The sequence below is a fragment of the Puntigrus tetrazona genome, chromosome 2 (genome assembly GCF_018831695.1).
Source record: "Puntigrus tetrazona isolate hp1 chromosome 2, ASM1883169v1, whole genome shotgun sequence".
Taxonomy (NCBI): Eukaryota; Metazoa; Chordata; class Actinopteri; order Cypriniformes; family Cyprinidae; genus Puntigrus; species Puntigrus tetrazona.
Genome location: NC_056700.1, coordinates 2,714,192 through 2,740,966, shown reverse-complemented (window position 1 = coordinate 2,740,966; position 26,775 = coordinate 2,714,192). Strand labels below are relative to the sequence as shown.

General features: G+C 38.2%; 2 protein-coding genes across 4 annotated transcripts; both read right to left on the bottom strand.

Annotated features, from left to right (window-relative positions):
* Positions 1-1,059: 1,059 nt before the first annotated feature.
* On the bottom strand, positions 1,060-11,331 carry kdsr (3-ketodihydrosphingosine reductase). Of its 2 annotated transcripts, XR_006252450.1 has the most exons (11): positions 10,688-11,331; positions 9,248-9,337; positions 8,827-8,883; positions 8,645-8,710; positions 8,407-8,502; positions 6,602-6,793; positions 6,438-6,521; positions 5,959-6,042; positions 5,534-5,635; positions 2,991-4,070; positions 1,060-1,873 (listed from the first exon to the last, which is right to left on the bottom strand). XR_006252450.1 is itself a non-coding variant. In XM_043256623.1 (10 exons), the coding sequence occupies exons 1-10, from the start codon at positions 10,874-10,876 to the stop codon at positions 3,951-3,953; spliced, it is 1,080 nt and encodes a 359-aa protein (XP_043112558.1). In that variant the 5' UTR covers positions 10,877-11,331; the 3' UTR covers positions 1,060-3,950. The 2 variants fall into 2 exon arrangements, 1 of the variants encoding a protein (XP_043112558.1); XM_043256623.1 differs by having other exon boundaries at positions 1,060-4,070.
* Positions 11,332-11,473: 142 nt separating this feature from the next.
* On the bottom strand, positions 11,474-23,394 carry vps4b (vacuolar protein sorting 4 homolog B). Of its 2 annotated transcripts, XM_043256604.1 has the most exons (14): positions 23,263-23,394; positions 22,925-23,068; positions 22,148-22,259; positions 21,947-22,047; positions 17,799-17,910; positions 17,399-17,546; positions 16,775-16,836; positions 16,489-16,608; positions 16,190-16,346; positions 15,100-15,248; positions 14,568-14,649; positions 14,023-14,242; positions 13,792-13,932; positions 11,474-12,758 (listed from the first exon to the last, which is right to left on the bottom strand). In XM_043256604.1, the coding sequence occupies exons 1-14, from the start codon at positions 23,377-23,379 to the stop codon at positions 12,657-12,659; spliced, it is 1,767 nt and encodes a 588-aa protein (XP_043112539.1). In that variant the 5' UTR covers positions 23,380-23,394; the 3' UTR covers positions 11,474-12,656. The 2 variants fall into 2 exon arrangements, with proteins under 2 accessions (XP_043112539.1, XP_043112546.1); XM_043256611.1 differs by lacking the exons at positions 21,947-22,047; positions 22,148-22,259; positions 22,925-23,068; positions 23,263-23,394 and adding an exon at positions 18,536-18,756.
* Between the last annotated feature and the right edge of the window lie 3,381 nt (positions 23,395-26,775).

Genomic DNA, 26,775 nt, shown 5'->3' with positions numbered 1-26,775 from the left:
GGTGACATTTGTTAACATTAGTTAATGTGTTAAATAACATGAACGTTACACTTATTATACTCTTTATTAATCTGAATATGCATTTATTTGTTTATTCACAGCGCATCAACTAACGATTAATAAATGCTGCAGAAGTATTGTTCAGTCTTAGTTCATGTTAACTAATGTAGTCAACTAATGAACCTTATTGTAAAGCATTACCAAATATCTTAACTAAAAAATGATTATTAATCTGTGTATGTGAGATATATATATATATATATATATATATATATATATATATATATATATATATATATATATATATATATATATATATATATATATATATATAGTTTTATATATATATATAATATAGTTTTTGCACAAATCCTCCAGTGCTTCGGCGTGGAAAAACGGCCACTTTCTTTCAAATAAAATACATGGCTAATTTAATCTTTACTCGTGTGAAGATTCATAAAGGTCCGCATGAGCTGAAATGGAAATCAGCATCTGTTCAGGCAGAGCAGAATTTGGTCCTCAGCCTCGCCTCAAAATTAGCATCAGAACTTCTTTGAACAGAGCAAGGCCTTTGATCTTTCAGCGCCCTGCGCAGTCGACCCCGCTTTCAATAAAGGTGAACCAGCTCAAGCCACGGCCTATGAATTATTGCAGAACAAAATGACTACAACATACATATGACCCCTGCTGGCAGTCCTGGCTTCAGAGACAGAGTGTCGCAATAGAGGGCTTTATAAAAGGCTCGGGTTTGTTCCAACCTGCTTAAAAATTTAGCTTTCCGTTTCTGACAGTAGGTAAAGTTTGGATGTCTTGTGCTTTCTGCGACGGTTTAAATGTAGTCCTTGTTAATCAAAAATGGTAGATCATTAATAATGAAGTGGTAAATGTTAAATAGGACGCTTTATAGCATAGAATGAACACAAGCGGTCTCATCTGACTGTGATTTTTCCAAATTATTATACATATTTTTCCATATATTTGCCCTCCAGGGTTTTCCGTCACGAGGTTTTCCAGTAACGGGACTTGCACACCAATTTAGAAGAAGAACGTGACACCGGATTACCTTTCAAAAGTTATTTATTTTCATTATGTAAGAAAATAAGACAAAAGCAACAACATCCTTTTTTTTCTCCCATGGCACACAAGGTGAAATTTATGCAAGTTTGGCAACAAATGAATAAGGAAAAAAAAAAAGAAACTTACAAAACACAGAAGCGGAATGCATCCAAGTTCGGTCTTGGTCTTTCTTTTAAAAGTAACTCAAACTATACATCTTATTCTCGGGAATATCTCGACTTCAGTCAATAAAAGACTGAACTACAGACAACTTAAAAAAAAAAAAAAAAAGCGCTAGTGTCCTCTTGTGTGTTTGAATGAATCGTGAGCACAGGCTTGATTTGCATAGCTTTAAGGAGTTAAGGAACAATTTCTCTACTGTTAGCTTCTTAACGACTAAAACGAATGACTTTGTCCGCGTGTGATGGAAGAGGGCACGACCGAATCGTACGTCCGACACATAACTTACAGCTACTACGTGCCGGACGACGTGCTTCGAGCCAATATCAAATGAGAACATCGTCGTTTTGACTCATGCATTCTCATTTTCATATTTTGGGTCTTTTTGTAAAAAAAAAATATCCATAGGAAATAATGTACAAACGAACGAAAACAAGCAAAAACGATGCACTTTTCTTTCCGTACTGAAACGAATACACGTAAACCATACACAATCTATGCCATAGTTGGATGTGGAGGTATCAACCCTTATAGCTTTTGTAGTGGTCTGTGTTTGGATCTCTTAAGGCTTGAAAATGGGCCTCCGTGACTGTAGAACCTGACTGCATCGGTCAAGGGTTTACCTGCAAACTCTGGCCTGGCGGAAAAAAAGTGACAGGGAATGGAAAAAGGGTGTTTAGGGAATAGAACTACGTGTTGTTTAGGTAGCGACACCGATGTGTATGGTGAACCCTAAAATGACCACAAAACTATCATTTAAACAAGTTACAGTTCTGACTAAAACAGCAACAGTTAACCACATTACAAGCTATTAAATGGCTGCATTGCGAGGAAGCAGAAATGCAGCGGCTGGGCTTATGATCACTATTAGGCTTCATATGTAGGCGAGACGAAAAAACAAAGCGGACGAGTTTGCAGGTATGTTCTAGGGAAAGCGGAGCAGCATTAAAAAAAAAAAAAAAAAAAAAAGCTGTACTGAATGAAAGCGTTGCTTCAGCCAAAAATGAAAATGCTGTCATTATTTATTCAGACTCGTGACAACTATAGGATTTTCTTTGTTCTGTGGATTGAAAGAGAAATTTAGACAAATGATTACGAAAAAATTGAAGCAGATGTTAATCGTGCACAATATATTTGAGGTCTTGAGAGTTGAGTATTGAGTTCAGCTTCAAGTAAAGTATACTTTTCTCACACAAATCAATCATGCTTTTAAGAAGAAATTTCAATATTTGATCTCATATGGATCGCTCTTACAATGTTTCGTTTATTTTGGAGCCTAATCACGTTTTACTGCAGGAGGAGGAAAGAGGTAGCATCCCGCTAAACTTCTCCTTTTGTGTCCTACCAAGAACAGAAAGTCCTACGGGTCCGAGTAAATAACAGAACGTACATTTTTGGGTGAACTATCACTTTCAATCGACTCCTCATGAACATCCGCTCGTGTAACTGTGTGATCACATCACATGCTCCCCGTTTGCTTGTGACAGTGAGGAAGGCAAATATTACAACAGCGTGAGTAAGTGTGGTCTCCTCTCTAGCTATTGTGTTAAGGTACGACTTGCGACGAGGACAAGGGGCGAGTTTGGAAGGCCTATATCAGAAAACGGTTTATATGCATTACGACAGAGCAAGAGAGCACGAGGAAATTCACTTGACTTGTGGGAAGCCATATTGCTTGTTTTGGCGTACAAATCTGATCAAGCTTCACGACATCTACAGTTTTGAAATGCCTGCGGGAGCTCGCATTGATTCACCTTCGATCCTGCGGAGTTCTGGGGGTTGCGGACGTCGAAGCATCCGACTACGACCGATTCTAGATCAGCTTTTTAACGCGAGCTGCCTCACACGTAGGCTTTTGCTCAGCTTACACCCGATCCGTTTGGATCTCCAGCTCCACCTGCCGGCGGAGAGGTGCAGTGGCTCGAGCCGGCGAGCCTTTCACTGACGCAATGGCTTATCCTGACCCATCCTTCGGTTCAGTGAACTCTTAGAAGCCCCTGAGGTCACCTAAACGCATGCGTACGAGCAGACAAATACACATACACACTCGCACATTTATAAGGTAAACATTTCCTTCAGAAACCCCACACAGAGCAAAGAAGATAAGGCAGAGTGGCAGACTCAGGCTGTTTCATCCGAAAACACAGATGTCCTGTGTCCGTACCTTAAAACTATGAAATCTAAAAGCAGGAAGATACAGTGCTTGACTACGAACATCACAGACCAGTTAGAAGAACAGCTCTTCACCTCACTGTAACATAAGGAAGTGAAGTTGTTGTTCTTCACCTATACAGATTTTTTTTTTTTTTTTTACCTATACGGCAAATGGTAACATCTCAATATAAATAAAAGTGTACTGAATTGTAGTGCTGTAATAACATTACGCCAACAGGCTAGAACAAGAACTCAGATAGTGTGTGTGTGGTTTTGAGAGCGACCACAAACGTTCAGAAACGAGAGAATGTACTAGAGGCAGTGAGAGCCAACGAGTGAATCGTTTAAATGCAAAAAAAGGTTTCGTTTTAAAGAGCTTGAAATATCGATGCAGCATGCACTGGAATGATCGGGGTCCTGAAAGACGCGTCATGAAAGATGGACGCCTATTACGGGTCTACTGGAAAAAATCTGCAGTGTGTGTGTGTGTGTGTACGTGTGTGCGTGTGTTAGTGGTGCTGACGGAGGTGATGGAGGTGCATGTGCTGGGAATGCTGGTTCTACTCCCTCTTGTCGGCTGCTTTGGACTGTTCTCTCTGGATCATGCAGCGACGGACGATGCTGTCGAAGCTGCCCAGATAGAAGAGAGCGATGGTGCGGAACAACCCCATCGTCACGATCTGGAGAGAGAGAGATAGCATGACCGTCACAGAAAAACTATCACTACATACCCATCCATCCATCTATCCCTCCACCTGATCCTACCTATCTATCTATCTATCTATCTATCTGACTGACTGCGTGTCTATCTATCTATTAGGGGTGTGCTGATTCGCGTCTTATGTATCGTACAAGTCAAGATAATTTCCCAAAACATCAATGTGATCATCCTGGAGTGGAGACTTTGGAGTGAGCAGAGCATGTCATTATTTTGTCATTATCTTCATTATCTTTAGCTGGGATGTTTCCATGACAACGAATGCAGCGCAGTGTGCGCCAGTAAAAAGTTTTATACATATTAGTTTTTATATATCAGCATATTTTGAAAGCATAAAAAATATAAAATGTGTGTTTATTTGCAACGGTTATGATACGATGCGTGTCAGCACATTAAAGCATGTGCTGACACGCATCGTACTGCATTCGTTGTCACGGGAACATCCTAGATGAAGATAATGTGGAAAATGACATCGCTCTCTTCACTAACAAGGGGATAGGGATGATTTGGAAAATGACCGTGAATAATATGATACACAAATCGTTACACACCTAGTATGCATCCATTCATCCGTCCATCCATCCGTCCATCCGTCCATGCATCCATCCCACAAATCTATTCATCCATCTCAGCTATTTTTATGTTTTCGGATTTTGTACATGTCTTATTAGGTTAAAACGGCACAGAATACACACTGGGTAGTTGCCATGACACCAAACAGCTGGACTGATTTAGAAACCTCATAATAATTTTGTCAACAGGATTAGGATAGAAGAACAGAAGTAATAAAAGCCTTCACACTGTGATGCCACTGACAAACTGCCAGAGACTAAATCTGAAGACTTACTTCACATGTGTGGAAAATATGCAGAAATCGTAAAAAAGTTTTAAAAATGGTTCTACGCCGTTATTGGAAGGTAAGTTGACTAATTAAATTAGTCAAAAAGATTTGTAGAGTTCTGCACAAAAAAAAAAAAAGATTAATTCTTCACATGCTGATAACATCTGAATCAGGTTTATTTTAAAATCTCCTCTGGCTGCATCTTCTATTCTTCAAAGGAATCCATAAAAAAGGAGGAGTAAAACAATGCCATCTGGCTGATCTCTCAGGTTTAATCCTCAAATTTTAAAGATTTTTCAGTCAGTGAAGAGCTGGGCAAAAGTCAAGAGGCTCATTAAAATCTTCAAAGGGAATATATAAGGCCGTGATTGACTCAAATGGCCCTACGAAAGCTGAATGCAAACGTGATGTTACTAAGATACAAAGCCAAGCAGGATGATGAAAGGCACATGACGCAGAAATAATTATGCGGAAGAGGAGGAGTCATCCATTTCCATCTCCTAAGGTATTGTCAGTGAATCAAATAATGATGACACTGTTGCACTACACTCAGACTCTCAGTGTTTTGTGATGATGGGCAGTACCTGCTGAAGCCCCTCGGTGATGGAGGTGACCGGTGACATCCCACAGGTCAGCGCTGACAGCATGTAGCCATCGGGTCCAAAAGAGCTGGTGAAATTTCCCTGCTGTGAGAGAACAGACAACAATAGTTAGTGGAAAAATACAAATAGCAGTATGTTTCATGCTCAATATCATGCTTAAAATCTAATGTGATTTATTAAATCAACTGATTTAATTAAGGGAGCAGAACGTTATTCAATTTTGACTAGAGTGTTTTTTTTAATCAGGTATCTAAAGACCTTACTTTTGGGTGAACTATAAAGTTTTCTCAAAATGACTTATTTGATTTCCACACGCAGAAGAAAAGAAGTCATACTAGTTTCGACTCTAAAATGATCAGATTCAACTACAGTTGGATGAGTAGTTGACTTGATCAATCCGTACTCACCACCGCATCCTTCACCACAATTTTTGCTACTTGCTCAGGCTGACACACTCCAGATGTTTCTGAAATTAACTTTGTCTCCAGAGGCTGCCAAATAGAGAGTCAAAACCAGAAATATAATAACTAATGGGTGCAAAAATGTTACAAAATATTTGGTCGCACTTTAGTATAGGGAACAATTCTCACTGTTAACTATTAACTATGCCTCAGTACACTTCTGTGCTTTATATATATAATAATAATAATATACAGCCGGTGTGCTAGTAATATGCATGCTAATAAACAACTGATTAAGAGTGAGCATTAAAATAAAGTGTTAGCAAAATGATTTATCCAGTATTGCTTTCCAAATCCAACTATTTAACAGAGTGACATTATTAAAAAAAAATCTTCACTATAAATATTCTATTAATATTACTGTTCTATTTTAATATTCCAGGTATTTAATATTCAGAGACCAATTCCATTATCCATTATCTCACCTTAGTCTTATTCTCTTCCGCAAAACCTGGAGTGTCCGTGTCTGGAGGATACGCCACAGTTACATAGATATTATAGGGCTTCATCTACGAAAGATAAGGACGAGAGGTTAAATTGAAATCAATGTTTGAATGGACCGTATGTGGTAGATAACGCATGCACACACCTCCATCTGTAAGGCCTCAGCCAGACCACGCAGGGCGAATTTGGACGGTGAGTAGGCCGTGTAGCCAAAGAGGCCGATCTGCCCTGCCTGTGACGACACAAACATGATGCGGCCCATCCGCCTTTCCTTCATAGTGGTGATCACTGCCCGGGTGGGGTAAACGCTGCCCAGATAGTTCACCTCCATCAGTTTCTGTTTGAAGAGAGCACTCACTTCACCTCAGGAACTCACCATTGTAATGGAGGAACTGTTAGGGTGTTTAGAGTCCTTTCTAGAGCAACTCGCCAGTTATCTCGCAAAAAAAAAATAGTAATCCTAAAGATCTTGGCTTGTATTCTTAAAGACTCTTAAGAATCCTCTCAGAGTGCTCCCATTTGAGCTTAAACATATCCTAGCTGGGAATCATAGCTTAAAAGTGATTCAGGATATATTTGAGAGCAACTGAGGAAAAGACAAAAACTTTTGTCCTAGTGAGGAGACGGGGTCACCGCATTGCTAGCTATGACACAGCTACGACAACTGTGATTGGCTGGTTGTCCAAGAAGAAAATAAAAGTAGTCTAGGGTCTATAGAGCAGGGTCTATTATAAGCCTTCGTTTTAAAAATTACCGCCATGTTTTTTTCCACACACACACACTATGTATACATATATTCTTTATTTACCGCGCTGTCATACATAGCCTTTATAGAACACAATAAGGCTTTGAAAGAGCTTTTCTTATTGAAGTTTGTAACAGACCCAAATCATCACTGCTGCACAGCTACATTTTTCTGTTTGCTAATTATTTAAATAATGTAGCGATTTACTTCCATTTCTACGCGGTGTCTGAGACGTTAGCGTGCCTCTTATAAGATCGGTCACAAACAGGATCTAATGCGTAGCATCTTATTAACTTACTGTCATGCATTGCGTGCAACATATTTCTTCTCCCTTCGTCCGTTCCCTCCACTGCTAAAGAAACTCTTAAAAGTCCCCATCCGTACTCCCCAACAATTTCAGACCTTAAGACCTTTTTTAAGGGTTAAGATGCTTTCTGAATTACTTTTTTCTTTACTAGGATCTTTTCTTTAATTTTAAGAGGAAACATTTCTAAGAGCAAGATTTTTTCATGAGCTGCGTCTAAAAATCATTAATTCACTCATTCACTATGTCTTATATAGTGTTTAACAGTTGAGTGCATAGTATAAGAAAAAGTGAACAAAATTAAGTGACACAATAAATAATATATTGGTTGTAATAATTATAATTAATGATAATGATTAAATACTGCCAACAAACAAACAATTATTAGTGTACATAACTGTACGCATCTATTATTTTAAGCATTTTTTTCTCTCATATAAAAGATGTTAGGATGCATAGCGCCCTAAAGCAAGTGTTATGAATATGCAAAAATGAATGTGCTACACACAGGTGAGTAATGAAACTACCCAGCAAAATCATTTAGTACAACACTTTACTGTTAGTAAAATACATGCTGGGTTAATGCATTTGATGTGCTTTAATCCAGTAATGGTTCAAAGCAAGTAAAACCAGCATGATATAAAAGTTAAAAAGTTGCTTCAGAAATCAAAATGCATTGTGGGTATAGATTTGTGAAGCTGTTCGCTGAGATTTCAGACATAAAATGGCCGACGCATGATACAGTGCACTATATACAGATCAAAACAACTTTTTCCTTCTTTAACTGGGTTTTGGTTAGGGTTCATTTAGGAGCTAAACTCTGCAGGACAGTGGTTCTTGAAAACCAAGGTGGTGTCTTTTGTAAATGCCCACCTTAGCGTGTATGATATGCTGCTCTTACCTTGAAGCGGTCGACTTCCACTTCCTCAAACTTCCCAGATATAGACGACCCGGCGCAGTTTACCAGCATGTCCACGGGACCCAGCTTCTCTTGAGCCTGTGCAACAAACACACAACAGTCAGCAGCCTCGTCTCCAGCATCTAAAGACAACATTAACAGCGCTAACTGTTTCAGAACGATGCGCCGAATGAATGCCGACGTGTGATTCTTACAAATCGGCAAAAGGGAATAAAAATACCTGTTTTATGACGCTCTCCACCTGATTGTAGTCTTTTGACACGTCGACAGAAATGCAAAGCACCACCTAGAGGTGATCGTAACAATAATCAGACGTGGCATGCACATTAAAGGTTTCTGCGCTGATTTTGATAGCAACAGACAAAAAATAAGACACATTTAAAGACGCATAAACATACATACTTGCTTATCGTTTATGGCACATTTCTCCACTTCTTTCTTGGCTTGAACCAGTTTGTGCTGCAAAAAAAAAAAATGTACACCCAGATATTTAATAACTTCCAATGACGACAGCAACTATTATGTCTAATAACAATCAAACGTTTGAGCTCAGCACTTATTTTTTAAAGACATTAAAAATGACAAAGATGTGTTACAAGATAATCGCTATCTAACTTTCTTTTCCTCAAAATAATCCTCAAATTAGAATCATGTGACACTAAAGACTGGAGCAATGATGCTGAAAATTCAGCTGTGCATCACAAGAATAAATATATAGCAATAGAAAACTAATGATTTCGATGTGTGATATATTTCAAAATATTACTCTTCTTTCTTGACCGCAAACGTTTGACACTAGTGTACAGAGACGTGTGTGACAGACCTCATCCCGTGCCACCAGAGTAATGAAGGCACCGTGTTTGTAGCATTCCATGGCAATACACTTCCCGATCCCACTGCTGCCTCCGGTCACCTGATGATGGACACGCCGTTCAGAGCAGATTCATCACAAACCAAGCAAGTCACGGTTCATATATTTCACTAAAATATACAAAGAAATCCAGCAAACAAGCCATTATCTACACTGCGGGTGCCACTGAATGTGCATCTGTTCTCATCCAGTACAGCGGTTAGGTAGCAGATATAAAAATCATATTCATACACTGATTTTTAACAATAATGCATAAGACTGACGGCTTGAATCATGACTTAATGCTATGCTAAGGCCTGTGAATTATCAACATGATCAGTACTTACCTGTTGCACACAATGTAAGTACATGCCACCTTTTACCCAATTAATAGTTTCTCTCCTTTTTTTTTTCATCTTAATTTTGTGGCCCTGTAACTGAACCAAATTGCAAATGTTCGCAAAGATTGAATAAAATGATCTACGCAATACGAGTCTAAAAATGTATCAACTAAAAAAAAAAAACAACATACACATATGATAAGCTTTTTTTTGTCTAACGCCTCAGTAAAAAAGGTTACATTTTATCGTAATACATTAGGTTTGACAGGGTTAAAACTGATAAATAAGGAAAGATAACGTGCATTAATGTACGACAACAAATGGAACAAATAGATTCATGGCTTTTTATTCTATGTGGCATGAAAATGATAATCTATCTGAACTCATTCTGATGTTTCTATGAATACGATCACTTCATGAAGCACGAAAATATTCGTCTTATGAACAACCCTTTTCAAAATATCCTATGAAATCGTCACAGATAAACCTCGCCTGTTTGTAGCTGAACGTGCTGTTCATTTACAACCTGATAAGTCTGGGCTCTTGAAGCAGAGCAAACTGTGAACCCTAGCAAATGCAAAAAAAAAAAAAACAACAACAACAACATGCAGTTCCCGCTGGAAAGGGTCCATTGCCCTGGAACAGATGGTTGCATAACCGGTATAATTACACTTATTTGGCCTCTAGTGAAATATGACCTTTCGTGTGAATATTAGTTCGTCTGAAGTGCATTTGCAATGTGAAGCGATGAACAGTTTCGAGTCTGATCAAGTCAAACGCACATCTGCACTGCTGCGCGATGAGTGACGTGACACAAAACCAACAAATACCAGCGATCACAGCTTCGTTATTAGGTTTATCATTGCATGCTATGAATTCATATAATCGCTTCACGAATAAACCGCAACGATGACAGTTAATGCATGTAAATTAGCGTGCTTTTTCGACAGATGCGCCTATTGACAACAACCTCCTAACGTTCGTTCGTCGTTAGCTTTGCTGCTCGTGATGTTATGAGAGCCGTGCGCCGTGGTTTCTGGCAGATTTAAATAACGGAGTTACATTAACTTACCACCACATGGGCCCCGTTCAGTTTGAGAGGTTTGGGGCTTATTAACGGAGATATCATGTACAGCAGCAGCACGAAGGCCACGATGAAAGCAGCTACTACCAGGAGCATGACGAAAGGCAGAAGCAGCCACCAGGAGTTAAAGGAGAGCCAGTGTGAGAGCGCGGAGCCGAGAGCCTCCTCAGAGGACATGGGTCAACCTGATGCTGCTGACGTTAGCTCACAAGCTAAATGTCCAATTCCAGACACTCCCCCGTCTCGCGGACAGAAGATAACAGGCCTTCGAACGAGCCGTTTATGCTCTTTTATTATCTAGCAATGTGTTGAAGGCCTGTAACGTGGAATAAATACTGAATTCAAGCCGCGAGACTGCAAAAGCTAACTCTTTCCGTTCTCTACGTGAACCAAAACAGAGAATCTATGCACTTTGAACGGGATGCTGGCTGCGTTTGTGCGGTGGGGTTATGGGAGTTGTAGTTTTTTCAAAGCCTCCGCTTACCGCGTCAAAGCAGACTTTAAGAAAACGGACTACAAGTTCCAAAGCACAACATTCCTTTCGGAGCAGGAAGACTGTTAATAACTGTCACTTTCTTGATTAATGTTGAGGAGCGTCGTATTTACTCTATCTTCGCCATTTAATTTGATTCAGGCGTTTATCCAAAAACACTGTCCCCAGTGACATATCACTCAACACAAAAAAAAATAAAAAAATACAGAACTGACAGGAAATTAACGTTTTAGGAGTTTGTGTGAAAACATTAACATTAAAGGAACAAATAAGTCAATAAATTTAATTCCAACCTTTATTTACATGTGAATAGTAAAACGAACGAGATAAACCACTTTTAAACTGTCCGCAAGCAGTCTGTTTAACGAGACTTATCCTTAAAACAAACCAAACACATCTTTTCTAAATTGTTATTCTAATAGTACAATGTCTTATAGGTTTTTAAATGGCAAACCAAACACCCTATAAGTGCATAGGAGCTGTATACAGATTGATATATATATATATATCATATATATTGTTTGTAAAGTTTGAAATGAAATGTGCAAATATCATCCAATCATTCCCAAACCTTCTGCCTATAAAAATTCAGTTATATAGCCATCAGTAAGCATCATCTGTGCATCTATGTGTACGCAGATCGAAAGAGACAAACAGACAGGAGGAAAATGCGAAGAAGGCACATTGTGTGCTGAGCCTCAGCAAGTGAACTTACAACAAAATGTCCGACATTGGCCCCTGAACATATAATGTAACTCATCTCAGTAAAGGAATAGCACATTTTACAGTAATATACTGAAAGTAACAATGTACATGGAGAAAAAACCATACGTAGTATATGCAAATAGAGCCTGAATTGTTGAACGCGGATCTCTAGGTGTTACGTCGAATGCCGATGCAGATTCAAACCATGGCTTTCTCAAATGAAAATGAATACATGGCTCTGTCCGGAAAGACACATCTCACTACCCTTGTGAACGAAGTCCAAAACGACAAACAGCACGGCCGACAAAAGCAAATGGGAGCTGGAAAGCCTTCGTGTGTTATTGTCCATTCGGATTTACGTGACCGTAAACAAAACTGACATTATTATTAGTTTAGTCACTTCATGAAAGGAACAAATAATAATTTCTAATTGTTTTAGGTACTGCTGACTGTGTTATTCATAGAAAGCACAGATAATTGTGATCGAGACCGCTTATTAAGGATCAAAGATGCATGATGGTCACCAGGTACTGATGGCAGCCTTGCAGGCAGAGCAGCTATTAACGTGTGAAGGAAAACTGAGGTGGGCTTGAAGAGATGCACATTTCAAATTACATCTAGCCTTTAGCCTGAGCTGAAGGGGCTCGTCGGTCAGAGGGAGAGCGTGGGTACGAAAGGAAGAGAGGGGCGTGTGAAGGGCAAGAGAGAAGATGTTACAATCGCAATCTGTTTGCTTTGGTTTCGGGAGACCGGCTCTGTTCAGCCCTCCTGTCCAAAGTCCTCGGTGAACTTTTTCAGCTTCTCCAGATCCTGCTCGTTGACGGTGGGCTTCGTGTTGGCGAGGGACCTCAGCATGTCCGACTGTGAGCAGAGCGTAACGAGGAAATTATAGAAGCATCAACGGGTTTTTAATAAGAATAAAACAATATAAAATTATAAATATATTATGTGTCCTCAGCTTTCCCAATCCCACCCATTCTCTCTCTCCCACTATCAAACTAACTGTCCTATCAAAAAAAAAAAAAAAAAAAACTAAAACACCAAAATAACACAAAAATTAAATATGCCAAAAATATTTACTTTTTCATATTTTTATTAAGTGTTAATTTATCTTTTATTTATTATTCATTTAACTTTTTTTTTTTTTTTAAATACTAATGGCATTAATAATGATTTTAAAACACTAAGCAATTGTATTATTCTATAAAATAATAATAACAATAATAATAATAATGTTTATTATAAATATAATAATAACATATTGTTGTTATAATAATAATAGCAATAATAATAATAATAATAATTATTATTATTATTATTATCATCATCATCATCATTATTAGTAGTAGTATTAGTAGTAGTAGTAGTAGTAGTAGTAGTAGTATTTTACTATTTCACTGAACCATTCAAAGACGCTGCAAAATAGTCAAAATACATACAGCAATGTTTGGGCTCAGAACATTAAAAAAACTATTTGAACAAAATAATATGTTTAAAATATATATTTATTTTCAATAATTATTGTCAATTGATCCTTCAGAAATCACTCTAATATGCAAATTTATTACCGACGTTGGAAAAAGTTAATCGTTTTTGGTAAATTTTTTAAGACAGTTTGATGAATAGAAAGTTAAAATAAATGCTGTACGTTTAAAATGAAAACCGTCTTAAATACTGAAATTCTTTACAGTCACTTTGACAATTTAATGCATCGTTGCTACATATTATTAACCTTAAAAGTTTTACTGTAGTGTATTTAAAGTGCATGTAAATAAAGCAGAACATATTTACAATTTCCCACATATTGCAGAGTCGCTTTTGCGCTCAAGAAAGGCTAAAATTTCACGATTAGTGTATCCCTGATGGTGTGAAAAATATGAGAAAATATGCTTACCATGGAAACAATTGGCTCCAAAAGTTTCTCTCCGGGGACTTCCATCCATGTCATTTCTACAGCCTGTGGATCTCCTGGGGAGCAAGGGGTTAAGAGGTCATCGACTACGACATTCGGCTCATTCCTTGACGGTCCTCGTACCTGATGAAATAAAATATAATGGTTTACGATTAGAATGGGGAGTAATTCATATAAGACACAGTCAGTTTCAGCGTCGGGGGGAGGACTCACCCGTTTGAAGTGAGTGGCGGACTGAACCTTCCTGACGGGCTGCATGAGGGCGTCTCTGACGATGATGCTGATGTCAGCACCCGAGTAACCGTCCGTCTTCTTGCCCAGAGTCACGAAGTCTGATTCGGTGAGACTGTTAGGCGTGCTGCCTAGATTCAGCTTGAACATGAACCCACGAGCGTGCTCTTCCGGCAGAGGAATGTAGATACGTTTCTCAAACCTGAACAAGGCAGAAGATCAACAACGCTCTTGCAGTTATGCAGAGAGGTACGCGCACATACTCATTCTTTGTTTGAACATCGTTTTTTGAAAGCAATATCTAGTAAACAAGGATGCATTAAAAAGTGCTGTAGTTGTATAGACCTGTAGATCTTTCATGACAACGATTCACGTGACTCGTAGTGATTCATGCTCTCTGGCTCATAAGAGCTGGATAACCTGTTCTAGCTGATGTCATTCAGTGATGTCATGCAATCACGATACTGAGATAATCTCAAACTGACAGACACCGATAATCACTCCTCCTCCTCTTTTTGGTTTTTTACCGTCTCCTGATGGCAGAATCCAACGTCCAGGGGATGTTTGTGGCTCCCAGCACCAGGATCCCTTCATTGTCATTGCCTACACCTATAATCATTTTGTATTAGATCATGAAATTAGATATTAATATGGTTCATTAAAAAAAAACTATAAAAACACTAACATGAGGTATGTGAATTAATAATGCAAGTAATCATTTTTCGGTGTCACGGTAATATGATTTATGCATTTGAGCAATGAAAACATACTTAACCTTCAAGAAAATTATCTCACTGCGCAAAAAAGAATTGCATTTTTTTTGTAATTCTTTGAGGTAAAACAATACAACCATCTAAAAACTGACAAATGCAATTTAGACAAAAATGAAACTAAAGGATTGAATGATTTTGCATCCGCTGAATGCATTTCAGATACAGCGTAGTCACAGCGCAGTTCATAACTCATTATTTTAGTTTCTTTAAGGAGTATTTAATCAGGTTTAGAGCTAAACGTTTCGATACCCGTTCCAGACAGTCGTAACAACTATAAAAGGGTCACCTTGCATCTGAACCAGAAACTCGGTCTTGATTCTGCGAGCTGCTTCACTTTCATTCTCGCTCCTGGAGCCGCAGAGCGAATCGATTTCATCAATGAAGATAATAGAGGGCTTGTGCTCTCGAGCCAAAGTGAACAGATTCTTCACCAGCCTGAGGAGATGAGAGGAACCGTTTAGACCTCGCAGGGGCATCGTTTCATCCAGCAGAAGTATAAAGCTTACTCAATGTCATTTTCATATTAATTACAAATTTAATAAGCTTGGCATTTATTTAAAAGTCAGGCAAGTCAATGCTGCTTGATATTAAATACAATTCAGCAATTAAAAAAAATAATAAATTACGGTCTGTAAAAATAAAAACATTAGGTTGACTTGCATTGTACGTAAATGACATGCAAAATTACTGCAAAAATTTTAATTCTGTCATTGTTAATGGTCCCAATTGACTTCCATAGTATGGGGAAAAAAAATACTATGGAAGTCAATGCCTACCAGCAACTGTTTGGTTACCAACTTTCTTTAAAATATCTTCTTTTGTGTTCAACAGGAGAAAGAAGCTCAAGAAAATGATGACAGAAATTTCATTTTTGCTTGAAGTTGCCCTTTAAATGGTCTCTGTCAAGCACAGCATGACGCAACATCCCCAAAACACCTGAAAGCTCCTGCATATAACGATCTGCGCAAAAGCCGCAGCTTCAAAGCACACACCTATGCAGTTTCAGCATCGCCGCACAACATCTCCGTTAGGTTGTACAGCACATGCTTTGTAAATAAAAAGGAATGCTAACAGCTAATTAAAAAATTATGATTGTGATTTTCTGAATCATCATTTGCTCCCATCCCTATGCTACAGTACTGATTTAGAAATGCCTGTGCGATTCACCTTCCAACATAATTCATATATGCACTTTCTGGTGAACGCCGATGGGTCTATCCCTTTTCACAATAATAATAAAAAAAAATTATGCATCTATAACGCTACTTATAGAAATAAAATACTATTTAAACTTACTTACACTACTTAACACTACTTAAAAAGCGTCCAGTGCCAAAAACTGCTGAAATTAAAACAGCATAACGCACAAGACTCACTTTTCACTCTCTCCCAGCCACTTGGACACCAGGTCTGAGGAGGAGATGGAAAAGAAGGTGGAATTGTTGGCTTCTGTTGCGACTGCTTTGGCCAGGTAAGATTTGCCTGTTCCAGGAGGCCCAAAGAGAAGGATGCCCCTCCAGGGAGTTCTTTTACCTGAGACAGAAACTTTTTGTTTTAGAGGTCGTCTTTCTTTTTTTACAGGGTCAGTTTTGATATACCCATACTAGCGCTGATGATCACTGTATACTCGGAGCGTTATAAGAAAGCGGTGCCCGTGATACACAATGCCACTTGCCTGTGAAGAGGTGTGGGAATTTGATTGGTAGGATGACAGCTTCTTTCAAAGCCTCTTTGGCTCCCTCCAACCCAGCAACATCATTCCATTTAATGTTCGGCTTCTCCATGACAATGGCTCCTGTGATAAAAGATCAGTTCAATTCAAATGAGATTAAAACTAAAAAAACATCAAATGTGTTTTACTGAACATTACTTTAGACTACAAGCAACATAACGTACTGGAAAAGTAACTGAATTTATTTAAAAATATATAAATAATAATTTTAGCAGACAGCGTCACTTACCTGAGAGTTGATTCTGAAATTTCTTTTTCTCTGGATCTTCTCCTTCTCCATCGCTTTCATTGCTATGGTTAAAAACATGCGTTTTAATTCAAACAAATCCACTCAATTGCTCAAATTTGATGGTAAATGCACGGATAACGTCACTAAAGATTTTTATTTTAAATGACAGTTCCTATACTTTAAAGAAAATCAAAAATCAGCAACCGAAAATTCGGTTTCGACCGCAGGAGTGAATTACATTTTAAAAAAGAAACTATTTTAAGTCGTAATATTATTTCATAATATTACTGTTCGCTATAACCAACCCTAAACTAACGTATGGTTATATAAATAGCACAACAGCAAAGGGGGAAGTTCGCAGTCTCAGCTGCTAACACCTTTTTGCATAGACATGAGAGCACACGCTAGCAGTTAGGAATATGCAAAACCACATATTTTTTTATATATATGCGCTACCTACGATCAAATCCTGCGTAATTAGTGTCCACGAGAGCCAGATTAGACATTTTTTTTAAAACACAACTAGCAATTAATTAGTGGTGATGTTTTGACTCGCGTAAATCAAGCACACGTTTCAAATGAAAGTGTATGTTTGTGTTTATCCAGCTAACTACTAATACCCACCCTTTGTCGCTGGATTGAGACTCCTTCACCGGTTTCGCCGGGGCTTTCTCTTTCTTCTTCAAATACTCTTTCAGCTTCTCCGCTCGGTCTAAATATTCAGCACATTTGGCCCGAATGCTTTGTTTGGCCTTATCACCCTGTGCTTCATCTTTACAAAAAAATAAATAAATAAAAACATAGGTACAGAGGCGACTGAAAGCTGCCTCGCTTGTGTCAAATGCTGTAATGTATTCTCATTAGCATACCGATAAACTAACAGTCTGACATAATGACACTAAAGCAATACGTTTAGCAAACTATTAATAGATAGTGGACTATTAATGAATTGTAATGCTTGATGATCAGCTATTACTATCGCTTTTTACGGACAAATATGATCAGATTTCTGATGCATACTTACATTTGACAACATGCAGGAAATATTGAACAGCATGTTGATACAGACGCAGGGCCTCTTCATAATTTTCAGCCTTGTCCTCCTGAGCCGCCTTACCGGCCAGATCTATAGCTTTCTGTGGGGTAAATATCAGATCAATATTTCAGAATGGATTTCATAAAACACAAAGAAGACACCACTAATGCCGTTTTACTGTCAAAACATGGACAGTATGCGGGAATCAGGTAGCAAATGAGACTTCAGCCCACCTTAATACTCAAAAAAATAAAAAAAAGTGACATCTGAAACAGAAAAACTATAATGCTTAGGAAACCAGAACACAGGCAAACTGTAATAGATGTAACTAAACTACAATTGAAGTCATGAGAGCAAAACTAAACGTAGAGGTAATCTTTAAACTAAACCCGACACCTGACTGGTTATTGTTAGCTCGTCAGATCTTTACCTGCTAACGTCACCGTCTGATTAACATTCAAAATAACATTTATAATCTCTCGTACAATCAAGAGTGACCACGACCATAATGGTTTGTTAGCATATTTAGATTATACGACGAAAGTTGAAGAAAACACGAGGGTGCTAGCAAGACAGGGGCGACTATTTATTTACATTTACTACAAAACGATTGACTTCGAATGTATACATTTTTAAAAACTATCGTAACTATTGTAACTCAATCCAACGTTGAAGTCATTGCTGTCGATTTGATAAACTCTGAAATCATTTGTTTGCCAACTTACCTGTAAGTTGTTGGCAGCCATAGGGGCTGAAAAAAAGCACGAACGAACGGCGTGTTTCGGAAATATAAAGACGACGATATACTAGCAAACTGTCACGGTTTTACAAACAAACAACGAGGGTTGTAAATGTAGGATTTTTCGATACTTATTTTTGAGGTCGGAGAATAACAGAGGGAAAAAAAAACAACTTCCGCATTAAAATGTCGAATGTCACTTCCGCCTTCACGCTCACGTGTTGCAAAAATGTCACGCGTCATACGTGTCGGACACGCCCATTGGCGCGCCCTTATGAACGCCTCCGGTTTCAGGAACAAAAAAACAAGTCATTCCTGGGTTATAAAAGTTGTACTCGGTATATTCAGTATTATTGTAGGTAACAACAAGAAGGATTCTCTCAAGCTGAGGCCATAACTGCACGACCTTAATAAACAGATGTTGTACAAATCCTATGCAAACATTTGATTGTAATATTTTAAATGCATCCAAGTTAACTTACAGTGATTACATTTACTTAAAAGACAGTTTGCCGTGATTATCTGAAATGACAGAAATGAATGCATGTCCGGTGGTTGTGTTGATGATGGTTTCTCATGCCATTAAAATATTTCTATAATATCTGTTAGGTAAGCAAGTGCACTCACTGGCTAGTTTAAGCCATTTTCAATGTCAGATTTTTCCGTTTTAAATTTACCTAATTTAAAAATGAAAATTTGTATTATTAATTTGAATAAACTTTTAATAAATGATGCTTCTGCCATGTAGAATGAATTATTCCCATAATCGACTTACGCATTTCTCCAAACTAATATTAGATCTTAATATTAATGACAGGTTTCAAACATGATAATAACCCTGTCGGATATTTCCGAAAAGTGTGACAACTAACTCCAGTCTCTTATGTATTATTAAATGAGTTTAAGGCTAATAGATATGTGCACAATCACATCTTATGAGGCTAGTGTCTTCATATAGTGATATAGCTACCAAAGGATAACTGCACTATAAACAGTACGGAGTGTTTCCGTTGTCAAACTGAAAGGTCACAGACAGGCATGAGCCATATCACTGCTTAAATGTTATCAGCCTATTGCAATATGACGGGCTATAATAAACAAGATCTGTAGCTATTGTAGAGCCATATTGTGAACACCAGATACCAAAGTGAACAGAAAATGAAAACATATTTAGGAAAGGAATACAAAAATTGAATGCAATGTAGCCAAACAGATAATGGATATATATGGCAAAAGTATTTTTTTAAAAAGTACACATAGTGCAATACCTTGATAGTCAACATTAAATCATCAATAATATGTGGACTTAAACGGAAAAAAAATGCTTGTGCAAATGCAAACAGCTGAAAGGTTAAAGGTGCTATAAATATAGGTAGATGAGAGATGTTAAATAGAGTTTCAGATGAGAAATATTAAAGAGAAATTTAGGTTTTAAGGTTAGTTTAGTTTAGCAGCACCTCTGCAGGAAATGAAAGCAACACGATCTCATGAGAAAACTACTTTACAGAAATTTGTATAATGTGATTAACGTGTGAAATGTGCGGGGGGTTTTTTTTAAGTAAGCATGAAAGTCCACCACTAATCTAACCATCGATGTGATTTAAACAGATTGCACAAAAATGCACGAGAAATTAAGTCGCACTGAGCGCTCTTTGACAACATTTCATGGACGTAACACAGTTATCTTAATAGACATCTGGAATTTCACATGAGAGTGAAAGATGCATGCAGACTTCTGTGTTGTGCCTTATGTTAACTGATAATATACATTGAACCTTTTTCGCACCAAAAGCGCGACTGCATCTTTCAATTCTACAAATGGTAAGAAATAGTCATAAGAGGTTGTCTGCTTCACCGAGGATGGTGTTCAATCTAAATGTGAAGTCATCATAGCGACACGCCAAAGAATTTAAAGTTATGTGCCACTTCTACTGCCACACCTCTGAGAGATACATCAAGATCCTACAGGGACATACAGCGGTTCCTCGAAGAAAAAAACACCCTGCACCCCACAACCAACGGCTATGGCTGGACTCTGAGTTTCAGTATCTGTTATGATCTGATGATACTGCTGCGACAAAACTTTTACTCGTAAAAAAGAACCAAATCTAAAAAAAGAAAAGCCAACACCCTAAAAGTAAACTTAAATAACAATACTTTCCAGTGAAAGAGCATCTAATGCGTCACTGTCTAATCACAGAACAAGCACCTCACCTTCCTTCCAGACGCAGGTTATTATTAGACGGCCAGAACTTGAGATCAAGAGGTCCGAGTTTTGTTGATCAGCATGTTGTCTTAGACCGTCTTGCTAAATGCCTTAATTACGCCCTCTAACCACAATAACATTATTTTCCATTTACAGGCATTGAATATGTTGAATAGGAATGCAATATGTATATTCTTCAAAGCACTGACCCTACAAAGACGCTTACAAGCACCGGACCTCATTGCATACCTGATCTTTTTTTTGTTTTGTAAAAGCACATCTGTCTGCAAATGGATCCAGTAACATGCAACTGTCTGGACACAAAACAGGACTACGTTCTCAGTGTTTCTTGGGACCCCCAGGGCTATGTACTGAGTCTACTGCTGTTTATTACATAACCATCATACAAAACAAAATCACATATTTAAATGTTCTGATCATATCAGCTTCAGGAGCCCGTTGGTATAGACCCATATCCTACGGCTGGTAAAAAATATATAACTGATTGAACTTTTCACAAATTATTAAACCAAACTGAAACAACGAACTGTCTTAAACTGAATAATGACGGTTTACTATTGGTGTATACAGTATAATAATGACTGTATGCTGTTTGCATCACTGAAACATTATCACTGTAAAGTTGCTTTACAACAATCTGCATTATCTAAACTGATTCTAAACTGATAATAAAATAAAGTCATATATTACAATATAATACAACGGAAACTACATTTTATTTTCAGAAAAAGCAAACAAGAAGAAACTGAATCGGAGGAGTTGTTTCTAGCTAGATTCAGACAAAGCAAAGTGTGTACTAGCATTAGGCCACGTCTCTAATGTTCCAGTGGTTTTGTTGTCCGCAGCAGGTTTCCCTTCAGGATTTTTTTTACATGCTCAATTTTCCCTCTGCGTGTGTTCAGTTCATGCCACAGAATGATGTTGCCTCTACGCTTCAAAGCACCGTTAGTGTTCCCGCAGTGGGTTTTTACTATTTAACACCACTTATATTAGTAACCAAAGACTTATTAATGTCCAGAGTGTGTTAATAAGCTCTAATAAACAGCTGTAGACAGGCGGTTTTATAAAAAGACGACATGATCAATTTTTTTAAATGTTACTCGGTCCATTGCCGTCCAAACTGCTTGGGCATATTCATAAATACACAAAGAGTGATAAATTTATAGTAACCTCTTTCTTATCAAGATAGTCTCGGAGCTCTTCTGCTCTGTCTAGATACTGCTTACACTTATCTCTGATCTTCTGATTGCCCTCCTTACCCTGCGGTTCACCTAAATGCACGGAAACAAAGGGGTTAAAATGCCATAAAAAACGAGAAGAAGACCATGGCACATTGTTCTATATAAGTAATTCCCATATTCGTGCGCTTACGTTTTATTATATGCAGAAAATATTTCACAGCATGTTGATAAGATTGAACGGCTTCCTCATAATTTCCAGCCTGGTCCTCTTGTGAAGCTTTGTTGGCTATAGCTATAGCTTTCTGTAAAACAAAGCAAGCCCAGTTATGATGCACGCGGAGATTTAAGTGCAGGTGTGTGAAGTGTGAATATGCTTTAACCACCATTACACAACATGTAATAACATTTCAAATTAAACTATTATATAAAAAAACTAAAAGAAAAAAGCATTGCACATATAAAGTGATTCATGACTGATGCAGACTGTTATTAAGTGCAAATGAATTCGAACAGAGATTAATCATAAAATGCACATCATTTCTGATCACCGTGAGTGTAACAGAGATTGATATTAATAATGATATCTCTAATGTAACGTATAGCGTGTAAGTGATATATTCTGGTGTTTTCACAGAATCGTCGCACATGAACTCGGAGCATCTTACAGAAATCTTTAATGTCCGGGGTTGTGAGCGCGTCTCAAAACTAAAGCGCTCCCTACCTAGTCAACATTCACAGCTGTCATACTGGCTTCAGGAAACACTGTCAAGTCTTAAAACACAGCCTGTGCCGTGGTCACTGTTAACTTCTCGCTTAACCACAACCTAAATCACCTCAGAACGACAAAGCCTCGGAGAGACTAAAAATGGTTTCTAAACGACCAAAACTACTTCTGCGGAGAAAACGGACACGGAGCTGCTATTAAACGACGACAAACTCGTCGTGGTTTCTGTGTGTGTTTCTTTACCTGTAAGTTGGTGGGCTCCATGTCACGCTGATTTGTTGTGAAGTCGCTCTCTGTTGAGTTTCGGTATTGTTGGCGTTGAATTATTGACTCATAGATCGGGCATGATAATAACCAGAGACGACACGACAAACAGCGACCTCTACACTGAGGAAAAATATCATAGAATGCCTTTAAAAATGATTTGATTGAATATTAGGCCATTGAACAAACAGCCTAATATTTTACAGATCTCTATTTTTAATCTCTATATGTTTTTTTTTAGATATCATGATATAGAATGTAATTTAACAAGGAATAAATAAATGAATTCAATAAATAAAAAATGTATAAATCCTAACCCCGATCTTATTAGGACAGCATGCTGGTTTTAAATGGGTTTTGACCACATCCTTTTCTTGTAAGTGTCCCAGCGTCCTGATTTTGCAGAGTTTATCCAAAAATGTAGTTTTGACCATATCACCCTGTAGGGAAAAAAACATATACTGGTTAGGTATGTTGTGATGTTGGTTTGAGCTGGTTTAAGCTGGTCCTGACCAACATGTGGTGGTTTTTTCAACACCTAAACCCAACCTTAGCCGTGAGTGGTGCATCGAATCAGAGGAAATGTTAGATTAATGACACTTCGGTTAATCGCAATGTTGTTCCAGGGTCAACAAGGATGATTGGTTCTGCTGGAGAGCAGCTGACCAACCAGCTAGTTCCAATTTAAACCAGGCTAAGACCAGCAAACCATCTTATTTGTGTAATTGCATTTTATGTGTAATTTCTCATTTCTTTCTTTTTCGGCTTGACGTACGACCGAGACATGTTTTTGTTTCGTTTTTTGCTTTGCTTTCATGTCAGACAATGTTAGTCTTTGGTGGAGAGGTCACATTATCGACAGGGTTCAGGTGAGGTCATCGCTGATTGGTGGGCCAAGAATCCAGGGGTTGCTGAGCGCTGCAGTTATTATGAGCTGCCTTACTGAAGCCAACAAAAGTTCCTTTGTCTCCGTGAAGACATCGCCCGTTCTGTTTTCAGGCTTACATTGTAAATACACTCCGTGTACAATTTCTGTATCCATATTTTTTGCGTTTTTAAACACATGCTCTAAACAGCGTTTAAAAAAACGTTAAGATGTATTTAGTTTAAACTTTCAAATTCCAAAAAATTGCAAAATGTACTCATATAGGCACTCACTCTTTAATATTTTCGATCTTCAATCTTGAGTAAATGCTAAATGTATATTTGCATGTTGCATATGTTTGCAAACACTTTACACTGTGTTTCTTGAAACATAAAGGCCTGAAATGCCATTGCATTACATTTTACTTTGTGAACAATTTATTTTGCTGTACGGTGGTGTAAAATCGGTGGTATTTGATCAAATCGGTTTAGATAATTTAGTTTAAATTGCTAAAAAAAATGAAATGGTAAGGGATAGATGTACAGTCTGACTCTGGTCAGTAGATGCCACTGTTGATTAGCTTACGAAACACAAAATAAATCTTTCCAAAATACAAATTAACCTCAAAAATCCCAAGCTCCTCATAATATATTTTTGTCCGTGTTTACTCTTATTCAGGGAGGTCTTAATTCACCAAGGACCAAAGCCTTTGTTTATGGCCCGTTAGGGTGGTCTGTGTCACTGATTGACCACTCAAAAAATTTCACAATGCAGAAAGAAAACTCAACCCATTCTCAAAAAAACGACATCTCAGCCCTAAAACTATACAAGGTTTAACATCAAGCCTGTCGCATGAGAGTGGATACAGCGCAGCGCTGCGGTGACCTGAAAAAACACGTAACATGTACCAGATATATGTGAACAGATACAATGGAAACAAAACATTACACACCGAGACATCTGGCCGTGAACTTGAGACTGTACAGGAAGAGTGGAGAGAAACGACATGTAGCCTATCTTTATTGACATCTACGCCCTCCACGAAGAAGCTTGAAGAACATCTCCATTCCGCAAAATATTCTTTAAAAGGTTGACGCTGAACATTTGGGTTATTTTACGTGCAAAATGTATTTGAGCGACAAATGCCCATCAGCGTTCTAAATGTCACTGATTGATTCATTTCTTCTCTAACAGAGTAAATCGTCTGAAGAGAAGAACATTTTTCTTTTGTTTAGTATTAAATACATACTCGTGGCCACCGGGACAGTGGAGATGGCGTTTGGTCGTCCCGTAAATATTTACAGTGTATCGCATGACCACAACCACAATTGAACCTCTACTTCTTGAGGAGGCCTCTACTTCTTGAGGAGGCTGAGGAAAGCTCATCTCCCTCCACCCACCCTGACTATGTTCTATAGGGGGACCATTGAGAGCGTCCTGTGCGGCTGCATCACTGCCTGGTTTGGGAATTGCACCGTATCGGATCGCAAGACTCTCCAAAGGATAGTGAGGACAGCTGAAAAGATCATTGGCGTCTCTCTGCCCTCTATCACGGACATCTACACCACACGCTGCATCCGCAAAGCCCACAATATAGTACAGGACCCCACACACCCCTCACACACATTATTCACCCTCCTTCCATCTGGAAAAGGTACCGGAGCAGTCGGGCCTCACAATGACTGCTGAACAGTTTCTTTCCCACAAGCCATCAGACTCCTCAATAACCACACCTGAATGGCCTTCCTGTCCATAAGCATTCTTGCAATTTATTGTTGTGAACCTCATATTTATTATTGTTGTTTGTATTTTGTGTTCTTGCACTAATTATGTCTCTGCCGTGCACTAATTTTGTCTTTGCACTGTTTGCACTAGTTTGCACACTGGGTTTGCACTCTACTCCCTTGCGGTTTGCACTAGTCTGCACACTTTGCACTTTATGTGGCCAAGACACTGTCTTAGCTCAATATGTGAGTTCTTTTGTATTGTGTTGTATGTGTGACTCCATGTAGCACCAGGTCCTGGAGAAACGTTGTCTCATTTCACTATGTACTGCACAGCTATATGTAGTTGAAATGACAATAAAAGCCACTTGACTTGACTTGAACGCAAAGTGAAAATCTTCAACCTAATGATAATAAGAGCGTGTAGCTCGAGGAGACGGTGGAGCTCAGGTTGTGTTTGAGGTCAGGAAGCATCGGCTCATCTGCATGATTTGGCATTAGAGCTGCGGGCTCCCTGTCACAAGGTTTATCCTCCGGACCGAGTCTGTCCAGCTGTTTGATGTCCGGTGAATGCGCAGACCTCCACCGGGGCAAGAGCAGAGGAAAAGAGCTTCAGCATTTGCAGAGAAAACCAACAAAACTATATATATATATATATATATATATATATATATAAGGCTACAAAGCAAGCAGTTAAATAAACAATCTAAACAAAGTCAAAAAACCTTTTCAGTATTTGTTATGATTTCATATTTTTTCAGCATATTTTCACACGTTAGTGTACTTTTGATAACAACACAACAGTGTCAGATGTGTAAATACATTTTTTCCGTTACGTGTCATTTTCAATCTGTAGACTGCGTACGTGCTCTTTATTGGCTTTAGCAAAACGGTGAAGTCTGAGTTTGTTCCAAATATGCTCAATGTGTCATTTCCACCACAAAATGGTGCTACGGATATAGTCTTTTGAAATGTGGTGGAAATGTCACTTTCATTAAACAGAAAATATGACAGTACTAGTAAAAGTGTAAAAAGTTTCATTGCTAGTTTGTTGCTATGGTTACTTGTTGTTCTGTTGTTTTTATCCACCTGCTACTTGTTTAGTAATCTGGTTGTGTTTGTATAACCCTTACTTTGTCCTCATTTGTGTTAAAGGAGTAGCTTACTAAAAAATAAAAAATGACATCAAGCCAAAACAAGTCATCCTAAGTGTATATGACCTTCTTCTTTCAGATAAGAAC